This window comes from Cinclus cinclus, chromosome 1 (assembly GCF_963662255.1).
Source record: "Cinclus cinclus chromosome 1, bCinCin1.1, whole genome shotgun sequence".
Taxonomy (NCBI): Eukaryota; Metazoa; Chordata; class Aves; order Passeriformes; family Cinclidae; genus Cinclus; species Cinclus cinclus.
Window position 1 is genome coordinate 115,953,334 of NC_085046.1, and position 22,979 is coordinate 115,976,312.

The 22,979-nt window shown below is 39.3% G+C and overlaps 1 protein-coding gene across 1 annotated transcript in view; it reads left to right on the forward strand.

The window, feature by feature from the left end:
- The first annotated feature begins 451 nt into the window (after positions 1 to 451).
- The window catches only part of NKAIN3 (sodium/potassium transporting ATPase interacting 3), a 327,995-nt gene continuing 305,467 nt past the window's right edge, over positions 452 to 22,979 (forward strand). Inside the window, exon 1 of the mRNA XM_062489320.1 lies at positions 452 to 505. Within this exon, the coding sequence (XP_062345304.1) occupies positions 452 to 505 (54 nt within the window). The remainder of the gene's footprint in view (positions 506 to 22,979) is intronic.

The following is a 22,979-nucleotide window of genomic DNA, read 5'->3' on the forward strand; positions in this document are numbered from 1 at the left end:
CTGCAAAGTGCCCGCCCGGGGATCCCCGGCACGGCGCCCGAGAAAAGCCCGCCGCCGCCCCCGCTCCTCTCCCGTTCACACCTCGCACGGTTCCCGCCCTCCCTCGCACGCCCACCCGCGCCCCCCTCCTCCCCAGCCGCGTTCCCTCTGCCCACCCCGCCCCGGTCCGCGAACGCCCACCCCCGGCCCCTGCCCCTTCCCCGGAGCCAGAGCCGGGCAGAGCCCTCCGCCGCCGCCGGCTCCCAGCGCTGGGGCCGCACCGACCTCCGCGCGACGCTTCCCGCCGCCCAAGGGAAGCCCCTCCACAAAGGAGCGCGGCAGCTGCAGGCGGGGGATTCGTGCACGCCCGGCCGCTCCGTCCGGATGCGGTGAGCCCCGCGCTCGCCTCCGGGGCCGCGTCAGTGCGGGAGGGAAGAAGCGGAGCAGCGGCGGCGGCTCTCCGGCTGCCACCATGGGCTGCTGCACGGGGCGCTGCACGCTGATCTTCCTCTGCTCGCTGCAGCTGGTGAGTGCCGGGGCACGCTTCGGCTTCGCGGGGTGTGGGCAGGGACGGGCTCTCTCCGTCTACCCCGCCCCGGGCACGGCGGCCGGGGGCGCGGAGCGGCGCTGACCCGGCCGTGGAGCTGTCCGCGCCCGCCGCCCCGACGGCGCGTTCGCCCCGCGCCCCGACCCGTGAGTTTCGCGTTGTGATGCGGAGTGGGGCCGGAGCGGCCCCGTGGCTGGGGGACGGACCGGCTCGGTGACCCGCGGCGCCCCGTCCCGGGCGGCTGTCGGTGCTCCCTGTCTGAGGGAGAGCGGCTCCCCCGCCTCGGTGTCGCTTCGAGAATGTGTCACTCACTCCCCGCTAGCTCCGGGCAGGGGCTTCCCCCATCTGCTTCAAGTAGAGGCCGAGGGGAAGAACGAGGCTGACGGTGCCCCCGGTCAGTGCCCGCGGGGCGGCGGTGGGGCCGGACACTGCTGCGCGCTGCCGGCGCGGCGGGAAGATGCGGGGACCGGCATCGCCGGTTCTTTTTCTATTTTTCTTCACCTGTGTAAAAGAGGCGTGTGCCGGCCCTTTCCCGTGACTTTTTGGGGGTTCTTCTCCTCTGTTTAAGTGTTCCTCAGCGTGCAATTGAAACAACAGAACGGTGCTGCTTTTTCTCTTTGTTTAGTGGAGTTGGCATGTTTATTTTAGAGAAGAGTTGTTGAGATAAATAACCTCAAACAGCAATAATCCTTCATCTGGCTCATTAGTAGGATGATAAAAATAATGCTCTCCCCTTAGCGGTAGTCCCTGGTCCCAAGAGTGTTTAAAATTATTTTTTCTCTTTTCTAGTGACTCAGTGTCATCATTTTGCCACAAGATCTCTATTAAAATGAACGGTGTTCCTTGTGTGTGTGTGTCTGTAAAGAAGAAAAGTGGGATGCAGTTAGTGGGGGGGTTGTTTATTTGTATTCGTAATCTTTTGTGATCTTCCTAGTTTTCTCTTACAGCACCTTGAAATAGCCTCTATTTCTGAGGTAATACTCCAGAAGTAATTGTACATGTGGCATTTGTTTGAAAAATCCCCATTAATTTTCAAGGCTTTGTGGCAGTTTTTTAGCCTGGATAAACTAGTGCGTCTCCATTGTTTCCAGTGTGAGCCTGGACCCTAGTCACATGTGAATGGAGTGATGGGCTTAGTGTGGGTATAAGTAACTCAACGGCACAACCTTGCCAAAAACAAGAGGCATACGATTTGTACTCTTATTGTAAGGAAAGTGTTCTTTATACATTGCTGTTATTTTTTATTTCTTGTTTTGTATCAGTTTTGTATCAGTTTTGTGCTAACGACTGCAGCAGAATTGCTCCTGATTTACATTATGCATGTGAGAGGGGAGACAAACCCTATTTCTTCAAATACATCTCTTATGAGGATTATAGTAACTGTATTTACTATTCTGTGGAATTACTGGGAGGCTATAAAAATTGAAGTAAAGTGTGAATGGCCCCCATAATCTGCAGAGAAATGCATAAAAAGACTTTCAGGAAAAGAGTAGTGTTTTATGAAAGACCTATCAGACGATATAACAACTTTCAAAAATTACTTCAATGCATAGTTTTTTCTGCTGTTCTTACCTGATTTATAGTGATGTTCCACTGTCATATCTACATCTTTCAGGTGCTGATAAATGTCTGTATCCCAAAATGCTGTCATTTTAATTTATTTTGGTTAAAAATACGTCTTTCTTTATATTCAAGAAGTAATTTAGTAGATATTATGTCCTGGTTCCAACCAAGATGGGCTTATGTTTTTGGAGTAGCCTGGCGGGGACATAGCTAGGACCTGGAGGGTATTCTCTACTACCTCACATCTTTGCCAGGGATGGAAGAAAAGGATTCTCTTCCAGGGAGAATGGGCTCCTTCCATTTGGGGTAGTGTGGCAGCAGTCCCAAGCTGGAGAGTGGTGGGGTAGCCCTGGCTCCAAGACAGGGGGAACATGGATGTGTCTGGTGGGGCTGGGACAAGCATTTTTCATGTTAATCATTCTCTCTTTAGCACTCTTCTGTTATCAGTATTGTTGATATTACTGTTCCTTTTCTTATCTCATTGCTGTTTCCAGTAAATTGTTCTTATCTCAACCTATGATCTTTCCTTTTGTGTCGCTAATTCTCCTCTCCAGGCACCTGTGTGGGGAAGGGAGAGGGAGGAGAGAGTGGCAGCGTGATCTGGAGAGTCTCAGTGGGAGAACTAAACTGGGGAGTATCATGACACATGAACTTAAAGCTCAGATGCTGTCCATGATCTCAGTGGTGGTAGTGCTCAGTTTATGTACATTGAAGTTAACACCAGAGAGTTTAAATATTTTTCTGAAGTCTTAGAGGTCATGATTATAAAACATATGTAACAAAACTGCATCCCTGAACATTACTCTCATTAAGTGACATTTATTTTACTTTGCATCCACTTATGGAAGTGTGAAAGAGATATTAGTGATTGTAGACAATATTTAGATTAAAACTTGCCAAGCCCAAGCACTTGTAGTGCAAGCTTGTAGAATTTCAGAAGTACTGATGATTTATACAACTTTAGGAAAAACTTTAAACGGAAACAGATGGGCACATATTTTATAAAAAGAAGTTGTTGATGTTAGTCATATTCTGGTCATGTCAGAGAAGGGCCTGGGAACAGCTCAGGCTTAGCCTTAGGGTTAACTTTTAGATATTACCTGAGAAAGAAGTATATCATTAAATACAGTTGACAACACCTTTTATAGCATGTATGTACTATGTAGATGCTCTTCTGTATAAGATGGGAAATAAAAAAGCCAAATCCCTGGAGACATGTTCATAAACAAGATTTGCTTCTTGTTCTAAAGAAGAGTGCACTGTTTAGTGTCCTTAAAGTACAGTTTCTTGATTCTTTAAAACTTTTTTCTTCTCTAACTTTGCCTTCTTTATCCCAGCAACATATAAACCAATAGGCTAGGCAGAAGTGAAGAAGGAAACAGTTATTGCATTACTATGAATAAAATACCCTTTCTCAAATGCTAACCCATTAAGTGCATTAACTGCAAGAAGATTTGCTTGTAATTTTCAGTGCTGTTTGTCAGGGGACTTTGACCTAAAATGCCTTAATCTACAGAAGTGGAGGGTTTTGGCTGACACCTTTTATTTTTTATAATTAACACATTTAAATGTTTCATTCAGTAATAATTAAGGACAGTCTGTAAATAGTCTTCTGTCGTTTAATAATAACTTCTCTTGTAAATGGGAATCCATATGATTATGTGTAATACAGAATTCTGGAAAAAATCATTGAGATGGAAGTGTAGGTGGCAGAAGTTCAGGAAAAGCTCTTAGTCACTTTCAGGGTTTTATTGAACCCCTTCAGGTAGATTCTGCTTCTGAAAACCAAGGAAACTTTTTGTAAGGAGAACTGTATCTTGCCTCAGAAACCCTCCTTGGGTCTTTCACTGTTTTTCTCTTCCTCATGGGAGCATTGTCATATGCCATTGCCGAAGGTGTCTGAGTGAAGAAAAATGAAGTGTATGTGTATCTTTTTGTGCATAAATATGTCGTTAAGATTATTAGGAGCTATGTTTACATTGGGAAAATATATCATAAGGACACAGGAATCCTTTGAATTACAGCCATAATTCTTACTGGTGCCACTTGAAATCTGTGACATTGGCCTTGTCTGTACTAGAAAATTAAACCAGCTGGTAGAGATTGTGCCTGTGCTGTTGCAGACACCATGCCATAAAACACTGAAAGATGAAAATGTTTGGAAAACAAAACAAATTCAAAAAATATTGGATTCTGGAAGGGGTAAATTGGCAATGAATTGCAGCAAGATTTAGCTGTGTGAATCCAATTGGTGTTAATAAATGTCACACAGTGAAAACTTTCATGCTGCTTTGAAAATGTGTTTCTGAGAAACTGCCTTTGCTGGATAATGTTGTTTCACATTAGTGGAAGTTTTTGGGACTTAGAAGTATATAGATAAACAAACACAAAAACCTCTAAATACAGGGATGGTGAATGAGATTTTCAAAGTGATAAAGGGATGGTTGATGGAAGGTGTGCGACTAAGTCTCTTCATGGTTTTGGCAGTTTCATTTCATGTGTTTATCCTTGGGCTCCTCTGGACTGTATTCATTCTGTAGGTCCTGATTTAGAAGTGTATGGTTTATCCAGTTATAGCTAGTGTAAAATAGGCTGTTCCCTACTTAACCTGTTACTTTCCAGATAATTGAAGTGTCAGCAGGCTGCAATGAAAAATTATTCCAGTGGAAATGCAAGTTCTGTGTACTAGTGTTTTGACTAGTGCTTGTTTAGGAAGTGCAATTGGTCATTTTAGCAATCTAATCCCTTTCAATATTCAGATTTATATTTATGATTGCCATTAACATTAATTATATTGATGTATGTAAATCCTTACATTTGGAGATGGGACTGTATCCATTAGAATGAACAATACTGTTTCATCATTTGTTAGTGGACATCATGGAATTTCAGCAGTTATGGGAAGTGATAAATGTATATATCGTGCATGGAATTTCATCTCATTTTTAAATATTTTATAGAGCTGGGTACTCTGAGTTGGACTCTTGATGCTTGTATGTTTGAACTGACTGATACCAGTTATTCAGTTAACAGCTCAGGGATTCAAGGGAATTGATAAATTTGAGAAAGTAAAATCTTTGAACCAATAAATTGCTGCACTTTTTATGTTAATAGAAGAATCACCAGCCCATTGATCTGGAGATGAAGCATCTGTCCACTGATAAAAGAGGAGGAGGTTAAGGCATGCCTGTTGTATTAGCAAGAATGGAGAAAGCTTGGAGTTTCAGCCCTGAACAATGCCCTGGTTGCAGGATGTTGCACTTTCTGTTGTAACAGCTGAGGTGGGAATGGTGCTTTCCTCTGATAATTCAAATAACATTCGCAAAACATGTAACCATTGCTGGTAGCTATACCTAAGAGGCTGATACACTTGTAGTGTGGGTGCATAGTTGCATTTAGCCTTCACATTGGAAGTAATATGCTGCATCCAGTAGAATTACTTAAGTATTAGCAATCCCAAAAAATATATGATATTATATATGTTTTAGGATCTCTCTCATCAGGAACGAGAGAGTAAAAACTGACAGTGTTTTCCACTTCATGCTTTTGTTTTATTTTTCAAAATTGTTGGGACTTATCTGTGAGTGCAACACACATTCTGAGCTCATCAACACCTCTCCATGTGCCAGGAAGCTCAGCTTGGGAAGTGAAATTTCCTCCTGTTGAAGCTGCATGTAAGACTTCTTCTGTTCAGTGGTCCAAAGTTAGAAATTCAAAACTTGAGGAAACATGAACTTTGAGAGCTCTCTAGAATTTCTGAACTGGGTAAATTTCAGAAAGGAATCATGCAGCTCTTGCTTAGTTTTAGGCTCCATCCTCCACAGCAGGCAGTTTTTTTTTTACAGTTCCTGGCTGCTCTATGGCCGATGGACAGTTGTCATATAAACATTTAATGAATGTATTTATAGTGGTGAAGTGAAAGAGTTAAGATTTCAGTGATAATAATGTCAATTAATTGAAAATTGTGAGCTATATAGCTGCTCTTCCTGTCTATAAGACCAGTAAGTTTTGTAAATAGTTATTTTAAGAACATTCAGATATTCTGCTGATCTGCTTCAATTTCAAGATCTGCTATAGTCTACCTAGACCCCATTCTTGGGACTAAGAAACAAGATGTTTGGAAAGTCATTTGAATTCAGGATAGAATTGTTGGATCTAAACGGAGTTTGGGTAGGACTTGAAGAACTTGAACACTTTGTAGGTTTATTTTTGGAGATCGTATGGGATTGATTGCACTTGCAGTTGTTTAGGTGGTATTTAAATATTGCCAATTTTGTGAGGGTTGGACCTGAAATGAAAATGTGTAAGACTAGTTAGTCTTGGCTCATGTTTTCAGGTTGTATCTTACTTCAATCTTATAGGTGCAAAGAGGCCCTTTTAGTTTTAGGACCAATTTGGTAAATTGACAAATAAGTAATAAAATCACTGGCCCTTAATTTTTCAGGTAAAAGTGTTGCCTTTTGGCCCCCTTATAATATGAATTTTATTGATTAGATGACCAAAGAGAGTAAAACCAGTCACACCAATCACTGGCCCTGATACTGTGCAAGAAAAGTGAATGCTGATTTTGTACTTCATTTGATTAGAACTGGAGTAAGTTAATGAGTTCCATACTTGCTAAGATGATCACTTCTTGGTTGTGCTCAGTGGAGCTGAGAGGCAAAGGACCCAGATGCAACACGGGGGAAATTCTGATAGAAAAAAAAACATAGTTGGATTATTGGATCATGTTTTTGAAAGAAGTTTTGGAAATTCCATCCTTGAATAAATTCAAACTCAGCTAAACTTAGCTCTCAAAAACCTGATCTAACTGAAGTTTATGTGATGTCAAATTTGGCCCTGCTATGAATAAGGGTTTTACCAGATGAATTCTAAAGACTCCTTGCAACTTAGGTTATCCTGTGATTATATGATCTTACCAGAGCAGAGGGAATAAGGGTCTTCAGTTCTTTGTGAGGAGGGTATTTAAAATACAAAGTTATTTGAGTTATTTTGAAATAATTAGTTTCTTAATTTGTTGTGTTTATAATGCAGTGGAAATAGGCTTGATATGGCAATAAAGATTCTAGTATTCTGTTGTGTCTCTTGGTGTCAAACTTCCATGTTTAAGTGAATGAGAAGTACCTGTGGTTGCCTTGAGATGTATTATTTTGTAAGTAGCAATGCTGTGATACAATGTAGTATATCAGATCTTCTGAACTCATTAATATTGAAGCAAAATATATTTCATTCAGTCAGCCTTGTAATTACTTGCCAAGCAGTCATTTTTTGGGGGGCAAAAAGCCTTTTATTTCTGTCTGTACAGGGAAATGAGCTGAACATTTTTGGTTCTAGATGACTCATATAAAGGAGCAGTAATAAGTGACTGTGGTTCAAGAAACTGATAACATGATACATGGTTTTTCACCTCTAGGTCACATTTTGAAATTCACTGCAGGTTAGATGCGGGCAGATGTTATTCTGAAATGTTTATATTAATGATACTGGTCTTGCTATAGTATCAGTATAAAAATTTCATCTTAATATAGAGATTGGTCCTAATTTCCAGCTTTTATGTTATACCAGAAGGGTGAAGATTGGTGGGCATGGTACTGTGAAGACCAAAATGATGGTTATGCCAAAGTTTCTTTCAGGTCATCTTATGAGGGGTGCTAGCATGATAGTGCAGTGAAGTTTGCACCACTGCCTTAGCTCATACTAAACATGATATCTTTAAATTAAATTAAAATGAAAAATAATGTTAATTGCACTGGTTTTGTGTAAATTTAATCTTTTTCAGTGATCAGAAAGAGCATTTTTTATTGCTTTTTATTTAGTACAATTTATCTTGAGAACCAAATTTGGGCAGTAGCAAATGACGTGTCTCACTTTGAGTCTTGAAGCAGCTCAGTTTTGTCCAGGATGAAACAGTTTTCTTCTCATCTCTTGTGAGCAGTTAATGCACACCTTCCTAAAGGGTATGCCAGCAGGTTTGGGATGAGACACTCCTGTGCTGAGTGAAACTTGCAATTCCTTGACACAGCTGTGCCAGCAGGACTATGACAGGTTTTACTGTGTCACGGGCTATTTTTTTTCCCCCCTTCTATGTGTGACCAATGAAATCTTTGTAGTCTTGCTGTGGATCTGTGCCTTTGGTAGGTCTCTAAAGGACAGTGGTAAATGGCATTATCACTGTACTCTGATCTCAGGAACATACAGTAATGTATGAAATGGTAGTAAAAGATTTTATTTTAGACCTTTTACTTTTTACTGTATTTCCTTATCATCTTGTCTTTCTTCAAACATAGCCCTGTCTTGCATGTAATCTCAACTCAGATGGATTTTTTAATGCTGTGGTGATTTGGGACTTGTTCTTACAAGTTGCTGAATGCCCTACAGCTCTCATTAAAGTTGCTGAAAGTCATTCTTTTACATATAGGCTCTCTATAATGGTAGGTTCAAGCAAAGGCAGCAGTGAGCCCCTTCCACATGGTGAATGCCGGTAGTCCAGTAAAAGAAAAGGAAAAACGAAAATTTTCTACTTAATACAACAGCCAGTATTGGCCACAACAATATCTCTTACAGAAGTGAATGCCACAAGGAAATAAAATTGAAAATTTTATTAAATGCAGAAATAAAATAGTTATAAACCAATTATTTATGCTGAAAGTTAATCTTGAATAATCACACTTGGTTCTTCCACAGGTCTCTTTTCTTAATTTTTTTTTGTTCTGTTTCATCAGTACAGAAGTTTTGGCTGAGAGTAAGTATAAATATCTATAAAGGTAATATGCTTGACAATGAGTCCAGTGGAATTCTCTGAGGGGGGTTTTGACACACACCAAAGAAACTACAGATATAGCAATGTAGAATAATACTTAGGAGATGAAGCATGAGCAGGAAGATCCTGAAATGCTTTTATAGTTAAGGAGATTATATAGGAGCATGGGATGAAAAGTATAGAAAGGTGTATTTAGATGAGTATAAAAAAAGTGAGATGTGGAAGCCCTCTTCATCAGAGAGATGAAAGTTTTCTCTGTATGTAGGAGGAATTCCTGCCTAAGGAATCCTGAAAATAAGATTTTAAGGAAAATATTTTTATTTATCTCTTCTACATACTGCTGCTGCTAAGCCATTTTCTCACGATTCTGTTGTAAAGTTACTGTGTAATTGTCAGACCCTTTGAATAAAGAATGCCAGGGGAGCAAAATGATGATGATGATGATGTTTTCTAGGGAGATTGGAATAACTGGCATGTTTTTTATCCAGGTCTAGTTTTTTGCCTTTGGTTGAGCCTTGAATACTCTGTGTTGTCCTGGGAATGCTGTAACTTCACTACCCTGTTGCAATCTCCTGTGAGCAAAGTGCTCCTGGAGCTTAGGAGAGTGCAATTGAAGCTCAAGCTACTGTGGAAATGAGTGGAAATGAGACATGTAAATCTGTATCAGCCTAGAAAACAAAACAAAACACCCCCTGCAAAAACCCCCTCCCAGTTAAGTGCAGCTTCTTAGATGGACTGGAAAGAGCTCATGTCTACATGCATTTTGGAAACAGAATTCTGTTAAAATGGAGCACATAGAAAAATGTTTTTCTGGAAATTTAGTCTCCACAGTCAATGAATAAAACACTGAAGAATTCTAAAGCTGGAAACTGTAGTGCATTATAGTACAGGAATTACATCACAACAATATATAATTTGTCTCTGCTGGTGAGCTGTTTATTCTTTCTGCTTAAAGTTTGCTGTATTTTTCTATTGCAGAGTAAGCAGGTGCTTAATTTCTCTAAAATATATTTGTTTCATGAATTAAGTAGACATCACCAGGGTAAGTATGTTTTTATTTTAACTGGAACAGAAACCTTGCTGCTCCTACTGATTGAATACTTTGATCATAGAAAACTGAAAAGCCTCTGCATCCTCTAATGTAGATGGAGCTACTCAGAATACTGAAGATAGATGGTTTTCCCATGGAGATCCCCATAACTATTGAAGATTCTTTAACCAGACTATAGTCAGTGAGCTGTACATTTGTAAAATACCTGTTTTAGTGTACCCACCAACATGGGCATTTGGGAAGCCTAAATAATGCCCAAATTTGGGAGATACTTTTCTCAATTACCTCTGTTTCCAGTTCTTATTTTGGTTAGTCACAGATTTGTGCTCAGCCTCATTCTTCTGATAAACCATTTCTGTTCACAACAACAGGATACCTTGGCTCCAATGCCTAGCTGTGAAATGATACACTATTTCCATTTTCACATTCAGCTTTTTTTCTCTTCTTTTTTTCTTCCATCTGGAGCCAAATGATTTACTATCAATTCTCCTCCCAGTTATTTCAGAACAACATCCAAATTCTGATCTTCATCTGTTTGTCATAGTAAGATTCAAGCTCTGTTCCCCAAACCAGTCAAGACTGTTGAAATTCACTTGTGGCTGTAAATGGGCCCTGTATGTTGTTCTTATCTGAGTGTTTTAAGTTTATCTTAAGTTTTCTTTTGTTGTATAGTTGCCACAGTTATTTGTGGTTCTTCGCATGATGTTGGTTGCGCAGCATTTTGTAAAGGTCTGGTTGGTTCAGAAAAGAAGGGAATATGAACTGGTGGTAACAGATGAACTAGTAGGGTCATTAACTATAATGCAGTTATTAGAGCACTTGGAATGGGCGTGTTAGGAGGGACTGAAAAAAATGCTTCCAAGCCTGGATTTACAGTGAAAAATTAGGCATATGAATGGCAGTAGCCTATATCCAAACTTCATTCAAATGTCAGAAAAGAATTTTAAGTACATTGAAATATATTAGATGCCATGAATGGCTTTAAGTTGTACATTGCTAATGTATAATTTAGTCATAGTGGTTTGATGAAAGCCAAAACTGACGAAGTTGTGCCAGAAGTAACCACTGGTGTCAGTTTATTTAAATTGGATTAAATTATGAAGCCCTTAATTTCTCTAATTTCTCTAATATGTTTTTTTCATTAGTTAGACACCATGAAGATAAGTGTGTTTACGTTTTGATTGTAACCAGATACATTTGTTAATCTCTACAACTGTAATCAATCAAATGTCTCTTTCCAAGTGTAGCCTGTGCAGCTGAGATGTGCTGCCTTGCACAGAGGCATGCAGGGTGTGAAGCAGCCTCACCAGGATGATACTGACAGCCATCACACATGTACATGAACCTTATTGCTTGTTCTATTGTGAGACTGGTACTAAATCTGTATCCATCCTGATCTGCTGAAATTTTCTGTACACCCTTCATTTTAAAAGAAGTATAATGCATAATAGTTGGAGAGCAATACAGTAATCTCTTCTGGTCCCATTTAACAAACCTGGATCATCTGGGGTGGGGAAGAAGGTGAGGTCAAATAATTTAATTGCAATTTTTGTAGCTAGGAAAGGTTCCAGATTTCAGTGTTTAAGTCAGGATGTGATACTTGCACTGAAAGGTGAGGAACTGTTTGTGCAGTGCCTTGTGGCCAGAAGAGTGTCCAGGTTAACTCAAGATCTCACTGAACTGAGGTACTGGTATATTCATTGCAGTTGTATTAATTTAATTATTTAATTTTTAGCTTTTTTACGTATTTGGTTCTCTTGGCCTGTCTTACCCACAAAATTCTTGGCTGTTTGAATTTCTTAGTTTTTTGCTGAGATTTCTAGGTTGGACTGTGCTTGCCAGTATAAGACAGGCCAGTCGTGCTGGAGGGCTCCAGTACTGCTGGGGTTTCACTGTGTATATTCATCTATTGAGAAGCTGAAGTAAATAATGCCCCAAGTTCTGGCTGATCCCTTTTAGAGATCTTTTGAAGCACACTGCAACTGAGGTTGGTTCTGGAGTAGGATGTGTGTCTGAGATACAACGTGCCTCAAGCACAAATCAAAACAGGTAATAGAGTCAGAAGAAGAAGCATGCAAATATTTCCTTTATGCTCTACAGAAAGTCTCTGGAGTTGTAGTTCAGGCTGGTTTTATGCTTGGTGATTCTTCATGTTTCTGCACACAGTTCTATTCCTTTTCTTATACTGGCCGCATGTCACTGTGAGCATATTAACGCTTTGATACACAAGTTCACTGTATTTGGGTGAGCTCATAATTTGGAGAACACATTTCTTTGTATTTATGTACTGTTTCCAAAGTGGTTTAGAGGTGCTAAAATATATTGCAAAGACAAAATAAATCTCTTTATGTTTCAGGAGGAATGTAGTAAGCATGGATTCTCTTCTGGAAAGATTATTTTCAGGAGGTGACAGATTTGAGTTGATTCCTCCCTATACAGTTAGTTCTTTTGCAGAATGAGACTTGCAAATATCTACAACTGCACTGACAGGAGTCTTTGGGGATTCCCCCTTGTGTTGTCACCTCTGGCCACAGGCACCTGGGAAAGACAAGAGTCAGTCTCTTAAGGACATTCTGGAGAACAGGAAAATAAACAATTATCCCCAAAATATTGGACCTGACTGTCTGTGTACAGGGAAGGGGCAGTTTTAAGTCAGGGAGGAGTTTTGTTTCTGCTGATAGAAGCACTGTTCAATTCGTACTAATAGGACCACGAGTTCATAGTTTTCTTATTACGGTACTTTGTCAACTCATTTGCTCAATCCAATTTTTGGTGACTGGAATGGCTAAAAAATTACAGTATATTTACTGCAATAGGAAGAAGAAATCCAAATGTCCTGGGTGGCAATCCTTAATTGTTGCATTTTTCTCTGAATGACGAATGCACATCAAATCCCAGCCATCTAGGCAACCCATTCACATTCATTCTCTTCCTCTAAAAGTGAAGCAGTAAATGATGCTGGTGTTTAAGGGGTAGTCTCTGTGACTTTAAAAAACATAAACTACCAGAGGCACACCAGTCTGACTGTGCTGAATGCTGAGCTCCTCCTCTATCTGAGCAAGTAACCTCATCTTCCACAGAGAACAGCAGGAGCTACAGGTACTGGCATCCTCACTCATCACTGCTCAGAGGGATCGAGCTGCAGCTGAGGCAGCTGTGCTACTGACTGGGCTTGGTAAGTGAAAGCACTATTAGAGAGTGCCATTAGATGAAGTCACTGAACCATTAGGAAGCCTGCAAAAATGAGTACCCTCTTCTAATCTGAAAAGTGTTGTGGTTGAGAATATACCCACTGGACATCCTCAAGGGAAGATTTCTTTCACACATAGTAACTCTATCAGGATTACCAGCTGGCATTTCACCAGCATGAGACTTAGCCTTGTAACATTTCATAGATCCCTACATCGTGCTCAGTAGTGCTGGTCATCTATTATTAATATGTTCACATTTTTTGCTAGACTAAAAGTATATTATTTTCTTATTAAATCTTCCATTACTTTAAGATGCTTTTAAGGTCTGTTCTGCTCTCATTCTATTAGTTGTGAACAAAAGCTTTCCAAATGTCAGAAGTTAATATATATAGAAGCTGATATCTGAATAAGCAAGAAAATTCAGCAGATTCGGAGGCCATTTTCATGTACAATGATGTCTTTAAGCCTCATACACTGTTTTTATAAAATATTTCCCTTTTTGGTATGTGTATGCATATTTATACACAATTCCAGTTCTGCATTAGAAATATTGGCTGCATGACAGTGTGAGACTTTCTCCTATAATGGTTATTACTTGGTATGCATGAAGAATTCAATGGTCTCTTGAGTTAGAGAATAGTATTGTATTTACTTACACAAGTTGATGGAGGCAGTGACATGTTTATTCTGCTTGGAGATGGCTAGAGGGAAGCCAGTGTGCACCTAGGAACTGTGAAGTTAGCTAGCAGAGAGAGTTAGAGAACTCATGGCAGAGAAGTACACCAGCAGAATCTCAGTGCTGTATTAATAACCCTCTGCTAATGGCCAGGGTCATCTGGAATGGTTTTGCCTTTGTTCCCCCATTTCTGATGCTCGGTGTGGGAGCAGATTCTCAGAACTGTATTAAAGATTGCATCATACTTTCCAGAATTCCCTTGTAAATCTCTTGCTATTTTGATTTCTGGACTACTCTTTCCTAAAACTGTACACAGGACATAGTCTAGAATAAACTTTCCCCTAATTATTTAGCTGATGTAAACATAATTTTAAATGTGGCATTTTTATTCTGTTTATTTTCAGATTAATTTTTACTTCACCAGTAGTAATCCTAATACAGGCATTGAATCTCACCAATAACCCCTCCTGCTTAGTTATCTATTTATTTCTGTCCTTCTTGCAAGTTATTTTTAATCTTTAGGGAGCTTTGAACTCTTTCTCAGAGCTATGCTCAACAGTGAATTTGCAGTGTTTTACTTCCATTGGTTCTGGTAGACCTTACTTGAGGCCATAGAGAAGTTGGGACAAAGCCAGGGAAAAAACTCAGGCTCATGTCTTAAGCACAAGATAACCATTCATCTTTTATAATCCTTTCTTGTCTGATGCTTTCAAAATCTCAGTAAAGATGGCCTGGAAATCGAAGTGCTCATGCTTTTTCATAGTACAAATACAGATTTTTCCTTGGAAATTTTGGTGATGTCATGCTGGTGTGTTTACAAGCAGCAAGGTGTGTGGTGATGAGGTCAGTATCCCTTGCTTTTTATATTATTAGATCGTTCAAAACTCACTTTCTATGGCTCTCTAGCCTCTGTAAATCCATTAACATCAGTGGAGTTTTGGTCATTTATACTTGCTGAGTATCAGTTTTAAAGCACATCAACTGAATACTTGATTTTAAGTGTTCTTCACATATTTGAAAAAATTGCTTTGATATTAAATGTATATTTAAAATATTTCTTGCCTTCATGTTTCAATAAAATGCTTTGTAGAGTTTGAGATTATAATGGTGTCTCTGGTAGTTTTTCATACCATCACCATGTATTCTTTAGCGGGTTTGTGTCTCTATCTACTATCTTCATTCATTTTTGTCCTATTTTGGAAAGTGTAAAGGTCCTCACAGTTTTTAGCAGAAGGCTATTATTACAGGGAAGACTCAGATAGTCTGTAACTTCTGACCTTTCCAGAGCATGTTTTTATATCTTCTTTGAAGTAGCATGGAGGGATGATTATAAGGAGTTGAAAATATGGCCAGCATACACACAAGTATGTTCAGGAAATAATATTGCATTCTTTAGTATTGAAGGGGAAAAAAACACAAAAATGATGGAATCCAAAACCTATTGGAAATCAGTGAAATGTGCTCACACTGATTTCAGGTTTTGTATTTGGCCATGCACAGTTTTCTTTAGGTTTTTTTGGGTGTATTTTCCTTCAGTTTTTATTTTTTCCAGATGATTAACCGTGCTTTATTAGAGTTGCTGCAAGAGGCAAAATTTAGGCTTCTCCTGCTGTGGTTTATTGAAAATCTCAATCATAACATTGCATTAACAGAATTCTTCACATTTAGCACTTTTACTTGACAGGGTAGAAACCTTTATTGTGGCTGGAATCGGTGTCTAAAGACCTTTCCAGAGGTGTGAGGAAACACACATTACTAATGCTGTTGTTCACCTTTCAGAAGAAAGGAGGAGTTGTGAGCAAAACCTGTAACTCAGGGATGGAACCAACATAATCCACAGCATCATGCTAAAATAATGGTAGAAAGTAAGAAAATATAATAAATTATCATCTTTCTGATAATGTAAGAAAGCTTCTTAAAATACATACAATTTGAGTTCTTCTCTCAGGGAGAGGTAAGAAGTGAGGCAGCAGGAATATCACAGAATTATCTGGGTTGGAAGGGACCTCTGGGAGACATCTTGTCCAACCACCTGCCAAGGCAGGGTCACCTAGGTCAGGTTACACAGGAGCACATTCAGGTGGGTTTTCAATCCCTCCATGGGGGGAGACTGTGACCTCCCTGGGCAGCCTGTATCAACAAGAAAGGTAAACCCATGTTTTAAAGCGTTTTCAGAGATGGGTGCACTTTTTAATTTATGCAGGTGAAGAAAACCTTGGCTTAGTTGTATTCCCTTTGGAAAAAAAGAGAAGTATTCTCACTGAATTTTGTGACCAAAGGGTTATGATTCTGGTTTGAGTGGTGCATATTTTTCCCCATTCTCTCTCACTGCGGAATTATTTATACATGCAAAGTATATATACTATATGGGTTAAACACTGCTCCATCTTTACTTTTCTGTGAAAACAATAAATTTCCCAGGGATTAAGGGTCCTTTTCAGGGTGTTTGAGTAAGAATGTATTGTTTGTACAGTTGATTCTGTCTGGAGGCAGATGATCTCTTGTGGCTGCTTTTGACCCTGATTTCAGAAATGGCTGAAAGGAAAAGTGCACAGGCTGAATTAAAACCCACAAAGGATTTGCAGCAGCAGAAGTCAGATCTAAGATCATGTAACAAAAACTTTGTACTGATACATATTGCTTAGGTTTTTTTCCTAATTTGTGAGTTGCAGTCTTAGCGCTATTGCCATAGCTTCATTACAGGAGCCTTTTGGTTTAGATGTGACATATGTCAATGGGCTTTTCTTTCTTTCTGTAGGCTTCTATGACACTTCTTCAAATGTATAAACTAGGCTAAGACAGATCTCATCTAGCCACTGATGCAGCCATGTCCCCTGTCAGGGGCTTTGCCATCCTAGAGCAGATGGCTGTGATGTTAAAGTTTTCATGTGAGATAATAAAAGTACTGGGCAGTTATAGCACAATTTCGTTATATAAACCTGCTTATGCAAAAGTGAGAAACATTCAGCTGCTATCAATTCTAATAAATGAATGGGAAAGCTGCCTGTGCTACTATTGCATACAGAGTTTTGAGGCAGCTCTTTTTCCTTTAAAAATAGTGAGTTAACTGGTAAATTTTGAAGAATGATAATCTCATTAATGGCAAGCAGAAAATTGTGTGCAACATTTGAACACTGATTATCAGAAAGACCTTTTGTTAATTATGAATTAGGCCGAAGATGTTTGTTCTATGCATGTATTTTGTTGCTTTAAAAAGTAGTTGTCAAGGGTTCTAATAATGACAGAAAAGAAACAGTTGAAAGGATGGGAAGGACGGCAATGGCAGGAGAAAAGAATGTGTCTGCTTTTGCATGCAGGGATCTTGTTTCTGTTGCTGTATCATTCCAGCCTTACTCTTCAAGTATCAGCTGGCCTCTGATAAACATTGATCCCCTGGGTACTCCTCGTTGCTCAGATTCTAAATAAAACAAGTAAGCCTGCTAGGGTGATCTTTTCTGCTTCTTTGTCTTTGATCTGGAGAGCTTGTAGTTTCTCACAAACTCGATAAAAGGCCCTGAATATCTGCTGGTGACTTGGAAATGCATTTTCTCAGTCTTGGATTTTATGATAGTTTTATTCCACATACATGTTCTTCTGTGGACTGGGTATACAAGGGTAACCATGCCCTAGACTGCCCAAAGCCATTTACTAAGTGGATATTTTTAATTTTAAATCATATTTAAACACATTTTATATTGAATCATTCCAGTCAACGTGAGTCTGTGAAAGGCAGGTTCTACTGACCAACCTGATCTTCTGTCACAAAGTGACCCACCTAGTGGATGGAGGAAAGACTGTGGATGTTCTATACATAGAGTTTATTAAAGCTTCTGACACCATTTCCCACAGAATTCTTCTGGAGAGAATGACTGCTTGTGGCTTGGACACATACACTTTTAAAAAATGTAAAAGGATGTCTGGATAGCCGGGTCCAGGGAGTGGTGGTGGATGGAGTTAAATGCAGCTGTCAGCCAGTCACAAATGGAGCTGCCCAGGGCTCAGCTTTGGTGCCTGACTTGTTTAATATATCAACTGGGTGAGGTAATCAAGGGCACCCTCAGTCAGTTTGCAAGTGACACCAAGTTTGGCAGAAGTGTTGATCTGCTGGAGGGATCTGGACAGGCTGGATTGATGGGCTGTGGGCAATTTTAAGAGATTGGACTGGGCAGCCAGACCCAGTCCTGCCCTTGGATCACAACAACCCCATCCAGTGCTACTAGTTGGGGGGCAGAGTGGCTGGAAAGCTGCTCAGAAGAAAAGCACCTGGGGTGCTGGTCAACAGCCAGTTGAACATGAGCCAGTGTGTGCCCAGGTGGCCAAGAAGGCCAATGGCATCCTGGCTTGGATCAGCAATAGTGTGTCCAGCAGGACCAGGGCAGTGATTTCCCCCCTGTACTCACCACTGCTGAGGCTGTATCTCTAATCCTGTATTCAGTTTTAGGCCCCTCACTACAAGACAGACACTGAGGTGCTGGAGCATGTCCAGAGAAGGGCAACAGAGCTGGTGAAGGGTCTGGAGCACAAATCTTGTGAGGAGCAGATGAGGGAGATGGGATTGTTTAGCCTGGAGAAAAGGCCAGGGAGGACCTCATTGCTGTCTTATGACTCCTTGAAAGAAGGTTGTGGTCAGGGGGTCAGTCTCTTCTCCCAACAAGTGATGTTTGTAAAAATGTCTTCCCAGAATGGGGATTGTCAAGCATTGGAACAGGCTGCCCAGGGAAGTGCGTGAGTCAACATACATGAAGTTATTTAAGAGAGATATAGATGTGGGACTTAAGGACATGGTTTAGTGCTGGCCTTGGCAGTTTTAGGTTAATGGTTGGACTTGATATCTTAAAGTACTTCTCCAACCTAAATGATTTTGTGATTCTGTAAGAACTTAAGTTAGAGGAACCATCAAAACTGAAGTAAGCCATTACTGAGGTCTCAGGGCAGTATCAGTGTATCTTTATAAAAAACATCTAGTTGTTGAAATCTGAAATTCTGCTGCTTAAGTTTCCATACAACTAAAAAATATGTCCCAGTGCCTTGCGCAGATACAGATTTACATGGGAATGGTGGGATAAGTATCCCCTTCTCTCATAAAAGGTTTTTGGATGCATGACAGGGAGCATGAAGATGCTGCTCATTGTCACTGCTGCTAGATCCAGTCCTAGTGCATTTTAATTATCATTTTCTCCAGTGTAAGGTAATTATTTCCTGTTCTTTTCCCTTTTAATATGTGTATTTGGTATGTATGGCAGGATTTTGGTAGCAGGAACCCCACAAGGATGGCTTCAATGAGAAGCTGCCAGAAGCTTCTCCTATGCCTTATAGAGCCAATTCCAGCTGGCTCCAAGATGGATCTGGCACTGGCCAAGGCTGTGTCAGTCAGCAACAGTAGTAATGTCACTGTGGTAATATATTTAAGAAGGGAGAAAATTCATTGGGCAGAAGTAATAACATCCAGGAGTTAGGGTATGTGAGAGAAAAAGTTCTGCTTCTCTTTTTTTCTACTGTGATTTGACTTGTAGTAAATTCATTTCACCAAGTCAAGTCTGTTTTGCCCATGACTGTAATTGGTGAGTGAACAATGGAGTGGTTAAAATGGATATTGCTAGTGGAAAAACCTACAAATGTGGAGAAGAAAAAGCAGTTTGAGTGGCAGTTTAGACTTTGATTAATATTCATTAATGAGCATTTTTTTTGTCCTCACCTTAGCCTGCTAAATAAATATTTTTGAAACCACACAATTTATAATTAATATCTTCTCTTGGTGACTTAATGAATATCTATTGGTAAATCCTCACAGAACTATGTTCAAAAGTAATTTTTGGCAGCGAGATCTTCCCCTTGGCTGGATTTTATCTGGGAATGTTGCTGATAATATACTATATTGTCATGAGGGGCAAAGATGCTAAAACTTATAGATCTGCTGTAAGTTCCTAAAGGAAAATCTTGGCACTTTGCATTTTCATAGTTTTTTTCCACTTATGCCTCATCCTAATTTTTGAGAAGTTGAGCCACACAGTTTATTCAGTTTGAAAATCATATATCCGATGCTTGGAAATATGCTGGAGGCACTAGGATTTTTTTTTTTCTGCATATAGATCATAGCATTTACATATGGCCTTCTACTTGCTGGTGTTCTTTGAATGTGCAGAGCTTACTGGAGTTTCAAAATATGTTTCTAATAAGGGTGTATTTTCAATTGTTGATATTTCTTTATTTTTCAGGATGTGTTCTGTTCTTTACAAACAAGTTAAAAAGACCAGCATCTTGTTAATGACTTTCAGGTCAGCATGTCACCCAGCATCCACTCCCTGTAGACCTACAAAACAAACAGTGGTGCTGTTTCAAGGACTCTCACAACCACCAGGTTAAATATACTTGGAACTATGGGTTCTTTGGGATCAAAGGTTCATACATGATTCTGTTGCTTTCCTGGCTGTTGAAAAAACAACCATGAAGTGGTCAAAGTAACAAATGAGTGCATGTGCTCTTCTTTGTCGTCCCAGTAATTCAGATCATTCTGTCCAGGGGTTCAAAGAGCCCAGTTTCAAATAACTGACAATTTACTACTAAAATCTTAATCTCTTACTTTGAACAACATCTGACACCCAAGAGAAGGGAGCACTGAGGCACATCCATATTAAACTCAAAATAAATGTTTTCTACATTCAGTGAACTATACAAGCATATAAGGTATGCAAAATACTTTAAGTTCTAGATACCTTAGGTTTAGTAGGTTCTAAATCAGCAAAGGTAAGGTGTAAAGATCAAATCTTACAGATTAATTTGTGGAGTGCCACCATTAATACAATAGTTTAGAATGAGACTACAGTATTTGTTACTTATTCCTAGCTATAAAATGAAATAAATTCTCTGGGAGAGAGCTGAGTATTAATATAGTAAAAAGAAGTTCATTGTTCAGCCAGATGTTTTACAGCTAGAAAAGCAGCAGGATTTTTGAGAACTACTGATAACAGATTTTTCAATATTTGTCTTTTTAATCATCTTTTTAATGAACTAAAATTATTGATGCTGTTGCCATACAGAGTGAAATATTGCCTATTCCTCTACTACATAATGGTGTAATTTTATTCAAAAAAGTCAAAACTTGTAAGGAAACAAAAAAAGGTTGGGTTTTTCTGATAGGCAAGACTCTCTTCAGTAGGGAATTTTCTCTGGAGAACATTACCTTTATTCAGAAATACTACTGTGGTGCCTCTCTGAGAGTTGACACCTGTTGATGTATTTTCAGTCTTCTCTGTGGATGTCTAGATTAAGGTGACATACTTTTTCCTTTTCTTTTTTTTTCTCTGTTAACACATGCTGTGAATCTCTAATCTTAATGCATAATGACAGATACACTACAGGTGAAGAGCACCTAGGAGAAGGAAGAGAAAGCTCCACAAAGATCTCCAAGAAGCATGAAACAGCACTATCAAATTCATAGTTTGAATTTTACGCAGACTGTTTTAAACTGGAAAATCAAATTTGTATTTATTCAAAAAGTCTGTCTGTGATGCAACCATTATTACAGAGAAACTTGAGCCATCCCTGCAAAAATATGAGCACACATACATGTGGATCAGTAAAATAGAAGTATTTTAGAAGAATGTCACTAAAACTAAATAAATTAGTGTATATTGTGTATGTGTGTGTTTTTGTGCAATCACAGTTTTTGTTTACTTCCTGCTACCTACCCCCCTGAGTGGTTGACCCTTGGGAAGGAATTAATCCTTGAGAAGTTCTTCAGTCAATCCAGAAAAACAGTGGCATGAGGAATTTGAGGGTCTGAACTTGTAGAAAGCCCACCTGTTTTGTTTTTAAATGATTCTAATAGTTAATGGATTTTCATGGAATAGTTTTATTACTGTTGAATCAATGTCTTTGGATAAAAACTGCTTGGTTTGGATAAAATTTGAATAAAATATTTTGGTTTTCCTCTGAAAGAAATGTGTGTTTCAGCTGTCACTGGATTTGTTGCTTTTAATTCTGAGTAGATTCAGAATTTGAAATAGATATATTGGGAAAAGATTCCCATAATGAAGAATGAACTAGCGTTTTGTTTTGTTTAGATTACCAGGCACAAAATTCAAGAGATTCATATAGCTGACATTAAATGTATTCAAGTGTATTTAAGACTGAGCTCTAGTCTATCAATAATTGTTCCTTGCCAATTTTATTTTATTTATTTTTTTTAAAGTATAGGCCCCTATTTTAACTGAAAGGGATTGTTAAGTAAATTTTGGATGTGACATGAAGGGCAAATAGAGAAACCATTTCGTACTTAATGTATCAATCTTATATAAATTGCCTGGAGACTAGTGACTGCAGGAAAATTACAGTAGGCACCAAAGCAGCTGGCAACTACATTTTCAAATTTATAGATGGAAATAAAAAAATAAGTAATTGTTGGAATTCTGTGTTGTGTGAAATATGCTCACATAGTTTGCCTCTCCTTTCTGCAAAGGAATTAATCTGTAAGCATACAAAAAAGACTCTTTCTTTATGTTTGAGCTCAAAAGCAATTTTTCATGCACCTTTTATTTCTTAATGTTTTCTTTAGGACTTGCAAATATTTATTTTTAAGAGATTTCATAGATTATTCTCTCCTATATGTGGCTCTCATTTTTTCTGTCTCTTATTAAATATAATGTGAAGGTCAGATTCTCAGGCTACAGCAACAGCAAGGGGATGTATTTGAGTTCAGTGTTGGATGTAGTTTCTTTTTGATGTGAATGTGATTTGCTAGGTTTCATACATCCCATAAAATAGCTCATGACAGCTACATGCTAAAACAGATAGCTTTTCTTCCTTCCATAAACCTTTGACTTGGCTGTTCTCTCCACCGCCTTTCACTAAATAGAAAATTTGTGCTAACTCCTGCCCAATAGATGTTCAGAAAGCATGTTTAAATATGGCAGAAACCCATGAAAATACTTTTCAGGGATCAGTTGGCTGCAGGTGCTGTCTGCAGTGTGACGGAAATGATTTATCTGAAGTTTTGTGCCTTCTGGGGTCAGGACAAGTAATTATTTCATCATGGGGGAAATGCCTCTACCTAATAGTAAGGTACAGATTTGAGATATGTGATGACAGTAGCTTCCCTCTTCTCATAAAATCTATCCTGACCACATCTCCTTCCTGAGCCTTTTTTCCTCCTCACCTTGCCAGGTAGTCCAGTGTTTCCCCTCATATGTGTGTGATGGGTTTTTTTTTTTCTT